General features: G+C 40.5%; 1 protein-coding gene across 2 annotated transcripts; it reads left to right on the top strand.

Moving 5' to 3' along the window:
• The first annotated feature begins 405 nt into the window (after window positions 1–405).
• Window positions 406–3,781, top strand: LOC138200962 (nectin-3-like protein). 2 transcript variants are annotated; one of them, XM_069154006.1, is made up of 4 exons: window positions 406–585; window positions 1,311–1,652; window positions 1,774–2,076; window positions 3,003–3,781. In XM_069154006.1, the coding sequence occupies exons 1-4, from the start codon at window positions 486–488 to the stop codon at window positions 3,047–3,049; spliced, it is 792 nt and encodes a 263-aa protein (XP_069010107.1). In that variant the 5' UTR covers window positions 406–485; the 3' UTR covers window positions 3,050–3,781. The 2 variants fall into 2 exon arrangements, with proteins under 2 accessions (XP_069010107.1, XP_069010106.1); XM_069154005.1 differs by having other exon boundaries at window positions 2,979–3,781.
• Window positions 3,782–6,000: the final 2,219 nt, after the last annotated feature.

Below are 6,000 nucleotides of genomic sequence, written 5' to 3'. Positions count from 1 at the left end.
ATAGCCAATTAGTTTAGTAAGGCACCTGGGACAGTTTTAGTCAGGAAGTAACCGAGTACACAAACTGTAGGCAACTTGAGTGTTGTACTTAAGTACAATTTCCAGGTACTTCTACTTTTCCTGAGTATTTTCCTGTGAAGCTACTTTCTTACAAACAACAGTGTGTCAAGGTCACATTTCAGACATTTTGTATTATTAACAGCTCCACTAAATAGTGATTTCTTTTTTCCCCCTCTAAACCTCGCACGTGGTTTTATTCTATAAATATTAAAATGATACAGTATCTCACCAAAAAAAAAAAAAAAAAAAAAAAAAATAGAGATGTCCAATCATCTTATGCTTTCCTCTCACAGTATTTGTTTGAAGACTACTCAGATTCAAGCTGTTCCTAAGTGGATGTAGCTCCACCTCGTCCACGTGACCAGTGCGGTTGTCTCCGCATAAAAAACCCCGAATGGAAGGAGAATATTTCCTTTGTTTACTTCATGGTTTGCTACCGGATCAAATTGTCGCTGCATCGTTTCTCCCGGATGTGCAGACTGCTGATGTTGATGTCAGTTCTCCTCCTGAACTCAGATGTCGAAGGTATGACTCATGTTTTCCATTTTCGTCGCTGACTCTTCCCTGTTTGTAGGCCAATAACTTTCAGGATACGATCCAAATGTATTCTATCGAGAAGGATTTAAAACAACATTGTTTTGTCCATAACATAACGGAAGTACACATGTACGTGTTGCGTGCAAACATTTGAACTGTTTCTAGTTTGATTTCAATACGAATGTAGCTATTACCACGACAACAAACACTCCCCATCAGTATCATGGTGAGCAGGTGTCCTGTAGCCCGGATCCATCGTAGCAGAGATGAAGTACAATCCCATAAAATAAGGAAATAAAAAGGTTACGAGGGTAAGAACTGTTTTGGCTTAAGGCCCTTGACAAAAAGTTACCGTAATATAATTTTTATAAATTGTTTTTTAAGTCTCATTAAAGCAAAAATTCTTCTTCTTATAAGTTTTCATTTCAGTAGACCCAACGAAAATGTAAAATGATTTAAGATGTCGCAGTAAAACCGACAGTTAATTTTAATGTTAAAAATAATTTGTGCCATATGATTCGTATTAGCTCAAAGATTTAATTGGATCTTCCTCCACACATGCAACATCCCTCTATTAAGTTTCATTAATCCTGATTTCAGTAGCTTTTCTCTGTCTGCCTCAGAATACAACTTTACCTCCATAGAACCTTGATTTTGTTTCTGCTTTTTGAATTGTAACCTGATAGCCTGATCAAGTTTTATTCACTTTACAGCTCTCCAGGTGATTGGTGGAAGTACGACCGTGGTGCAAGGACAGTATGCCATCTTACCCTGCAAACTCATTGACACCGTGGAGGATCTCACGCAGATTTCCTGGCAGAGGAAGACCAGACAAAAACCTCTCAATGACTATTTCATGACTATCCGACCACAAGAACAACCAAAGTTCTACAATGGGATTGATAAAAGATTTACATTTATTGGGAATTTGAATGACAGAAATGGATCTCTTCAGTTATCCAATGTTACTCTGATGGATGAAGGCACCTACACCTGCCTCTTCACTTTGTTCCCCAGTGGAGCTCACAAAACGGAGATAGTGCTAAACCTGATTGGTATGATGAAACCTTAACATGGTCTGGATGTTATGTTTGTATGTGTCTGAGGGGGAAAATTAGTGTGGCTTTTACCTTCTTGCTTGAATGTTGACTTCTTTGTATACGATAACTCTTATAGTGCCTCCACTCACAAGCCTGAAGGATGATCGTCCCACTTTGGGTAACGAAGAGGTTTCCCTTGCCACCTGCACGGCTGCCGCCTCGAGGCCTTCTGTAGACGTGAGGTGGCTCACTGGTTCTCTGGCAGAAAAAGTGAGAGAAACAAGCAACTCCACCGAGCATGCCAACGGTACAACTACCACAGTCAGCTCGCTGTTCGGAGTCCCCACCAAAGAAATCAACCATCATGTGGTCCACTGTGTCGTCTCCAGTGCAGCTCTGTCCACAAACGAAAGCCTGTCCTTCACCATCCAGGTCTACTGTGAGTACACCAATATTTTCCTATATCAGTTGTTCATGTAGTTCAGCATTCATGTTTACTTGTAGCATTGTCAATTTCGTAATGTTTAAATTATTTTGTTCATTGTCATTAATTATTGAAGAGGTACACAGACAGACAGAAGTATTCTCAACAGCTAGGTACTACTACTGAGGGTCAGCAAAAACAAGATATTCCTGGAAAATCTTTAAATATTACTGAGCCATGAGACAAAAATAGTTGAATAATTTAATGAAAACATGATCTTGTTATAAAGCGAGTTTTGGCTGAACTATCCATTTATTTAAAGCAGATTTATTATAAGCAGAAATGGATTGTAATGTTCCTAATCATGTTTTCGTTAGCGTTTAATCACCAGACATTAACGCACATTTGAGACCAAAGATTCACGACGAGATAAAACTGTTTGAGATAGTTGCAGGGAAAAGTTGCAGTGTGAACGAGACCATCGCGACTCAAACCCGCTGAAGATGTCATCTGCTATTAAGCTTGTAGCGAGTGGGCAGTTTTACAACACAAAGCACAATAGTTTGAGTCTTTACAGCTTGTTAGAGGAAGCACTGCTACTGAGTTTACAGGCATGAAGTAGAACAACATTGGAAAATAATAGTATTGTCGAATTTACTGTTTTAATTCTTGTTATGGAAAAATGGCAGTGCCTTTGAAACCTCATGTCAGCTTACTGTACCTACATGAATTTGTTGCGTTTTTTTTGTTGTTGTTAAAACTACAAGCTATTGGATGATGGATTTTTTTTTTCTCCCTTTGTGCACGCAAAACATCTCTGCAAATATTTGATTTCCAGCAGATGGAAAGAAAGATTAAAATGTTTAATATCATACTGTAATTCAAGATTTGTTGCTATGCAAATATTAAAAATTCAGGTGCATACTCACTCAACTTCAAAGGGCTCTTTCACCATCGACGCCATGACCTCCCTCCCCCCTCTCTGTGACGACTGGCCAAGGTTAGGAGACAGCTGGAGAGACTCCACCAGCGCAAAGCTGCAGGACCAGACGGCATCAGCCCCGTGGTCCTGAAGACCTGCGCCGTCCAGCTGGCTGAGGTCCTACAACACCTCTTCAACCTGAGCCCGAAGCAGGAGGAAGTCCCGGTGCTGTGGAAGATGTCGTGCCTGGTTCCTGTACCGAAGAAGACGACTCCATCTGGCCTCAACGACTACCGACCGGTTGCCCTCACATCTCATGTGATGAAGGTGCTGGAGAGGCTGGTCTTGGCCCACCTCAGGCCGCTGGTGAAATCTTCACTGGACCCGCTGCAATTTGCATACCAGCCTCATGTGGGAGTGGACGACGCCCTCATCTACCTGCTGCAACGAGCTCAGTCGCACCTGGATGGAACCGGTGGCTCTGTGAGAATCACTTTCTTTGATTTCTCCAGTGCATTCAACACCATCCAACCACTGCTGCTGAGTGAGAAGCTGCGGGTGGTGGGGGTGGACGCGTCTACCGTCTCTTGGATCACTGACTACCTGACAGGCAGACCACAGTTTGTCCGTCTGGGCAGTGTGCTGTCTGATACGGTGGTCAGTGGTACTGGAGCTCCTCAGGGAACTGTTCTGTCTCCCTTCCTGTTCACCTTATACACCACTAACTTCCAGAACAACTCAGAGTCCTTCCATCTGCAGAAGTTCTCTGATGACTCTGCAGTGGTCGGTGTATAAGGGATGGACTGGAGGACGAGTACAGATAGATAGTTAGATAGTTAGTTAGTGACTTACTTACTTACTTAATCCCCAAGGGGGAATTCTTTCGCTACAGCAGCATTTACAGATGCAGGAAAGAAAGAAAATGACAGCAAAAAATATTAAATATAAAAATGCACAATGTATACAATAAAATAAAATAGAATAATTAAATTCGAACTAACTAAACAATAGTGCAAAAAAAACAAAAACAAAATTTTTTTTTTTTAATATATATATATATTTAAACAAACAAGAAAAACAGACAACAGACAATGGTGTTATTGTTGTGTGATGGATTTTGCCAGAGGTGAGTTATTGTACAGTCTTATTGCGGTGGGCAGGAATGATCTCCTGTATCTGTCCTTATGACAGCGGAGCTGGAAGAGTCTTTTGGAGAAAGTGCTCCTCTGTCCCTGCAGCAGGTGGAGAGGGTGGTCAGGATTATCCAATATGGATAATAGTTTCCTCAGCGTCCTCCTCTCCACCACCTTTTCCAGGCAGTAGTGGAGGACTTTGTGGAGTGGGCGGGAAGAAATCACCTGCTCCTGAACGTGGCCAAGACCAGAGAGATGGTGGTCGACTTCAAGAGGAAGACGATGGCTCCACAACCGCTGAGAGTTCTGGGAGAGGTGGTGGACATGGTGGAGGAGTACAAGTACCTGGGTGTGTCCATCGACAACAGACTGAACTGGAAGACCAACATCAACGCTGTCTACAAGAAGGAGATGAGTCGACTCTTTTTCTTGAGGAAACTTCGATCCTTCAATGTGTGCAGCAAGATGTTGGAGATGTTCTACCAGTCTGTTGTGGCCAGTGCATTGTACTTCTCTGTGGTCTGCTGGGGGAGCAGCATTGGAGCCGGCGACACCAACAGACTTAACAAACTGGTTAAGAAGGCCGGCTCCATCATTGGCTGCAATCTGGACAGCCTGGAAAAGGTGGTGGAGAGGAGGACGCTGAGGAAACTATTATCCATATTGGATAATCCTGACCACCCTCTCCACCACCTGCTGCAGGGACAAAGGAGCACTTTCTCCAAAAGACTCCTCCAGCTCCGCTGTCATAAGGACAGATACAGGAGATCATTCCTGCCGACTGCAATAAGACTGAACAATAACTCACCTCTGGCAAAATCCATCACACAACAATAACACCGTTGTCTGTTGTCTGTTTTTCTTTTGTTTAAATATTTAAAAAATAACTTTGCACTATTGTTTAGTTAGTTTTAATTTAATTTAATTATTCTATTTTATTTCATTCTATTTTATTGTATATACTGTGCATTTTTATATTTAATAGTTTTTTTTTACTGTTATTTTATTGCTTTCCTGTATCTATAAATGCTGATGTAGCGAAATAATTTCCCTTTGGGGATTAATAAAGTAACTATCTATCTATCATAACTTCAAATTGTTCAGAACTTTTTTCTTTTCTGCTTTTCTTTGCAGGAATTTTGTCTGAACAAGTTTAACAAGTGTAACTCTCCAAAGGAAAAGTAATATGTTCCTGTGTCGTTGTTAAAATCATCTTATTCCTCACTGACTGAATGTGCACTCTGTCTTTTTTTTTTCAATGGATTTGTCATGAAATGGTAATATATCAGTTCCTTTGCAGAAAACTTTAAACAAACTTTGTACCAACATTTAGTCTGACATATTTGGTTCTTTGGAAGTTTGGAGACTTGCAGTAGAATTGAAAACTTGATTTTATTTTTTATTTGGTTTGAACACACACAGAAAAAAAATATATTTCTCTGCTCTATCTAATAAAAATAAATCCATTTGCCTTTTTTTTTTTTTTATAAAGCGAAGGCTAATCTGCATGTCTTGCATTTAAGGCCTTTTTGGTTAAAATTTGTGTTTCCCATCTGGTTTTACTTAATTCTTATAATTTGTTTGGCTAAAATGGGTGAAGAATTTCCTCTTACTATAAAAACTGCTAAGTGTTAATTAAGCAGCATAATCATGCATAAACAAACTCAGTTTGGAGGTATTATAGCCAATTAGTTTAGTAAGGCACCTGGGACAGTTTTAGTCAGGAAGTAACCGAGTACACGAACTGTAGGCAACTTGAGTGTTGTACTTAAGTACAATTTCCAGGTACTTCTACTTTTCCTGAGTGTTTTCCTGCGAAGCTACTTTCTTACAAACAACAGCGAAAAAAATTTCCCCTCGGGGATTAATAAAGTAACTACCTAA

This window comes from Embiotoca jacksoni, unplaced genomic scaffold, assembly GCF_022577435.1.
Source record: "Embiotoca jacksoni isolate LCO1_2020_lvr unplaced genomic scaffold, fEmbJac1.0.p SCAF_2, whole genome shotgun sequence".
Taxonomy (NCBI): Eukaryota; Metazoa; Chordata; class Actinopteri; family Embiotocidae; genus Embiotoca; species Embiotoca jacksoni.
Note: the sequence above shows the minus strand (reverse complement) of the source record. Positions and strands in the feature narration are given on the sequence as shown.

Coding starts and splice junctions, on each gene's coding strand:
- LOC138200962 (XM_069154005.1), top strand. CDS start 486: ATGGTTTGCTACCGGATCAAATTGTCGCTGCATCGTTTCTCCCGGATG. Junction 1,653..1,773: donor GATAGTGCTAAACCTGATTG/GTATGATGAAAC, acceptor TAACTCTTATAG/TGCCTCCACTCACAAGCCTG. Junction 2,077..2,978: donor CTTCACCATCCAGGTCTACT/GTGAGTACACCA, acceptor TTAAAAATTCAG/GTGCATACTCACTCAACTTC.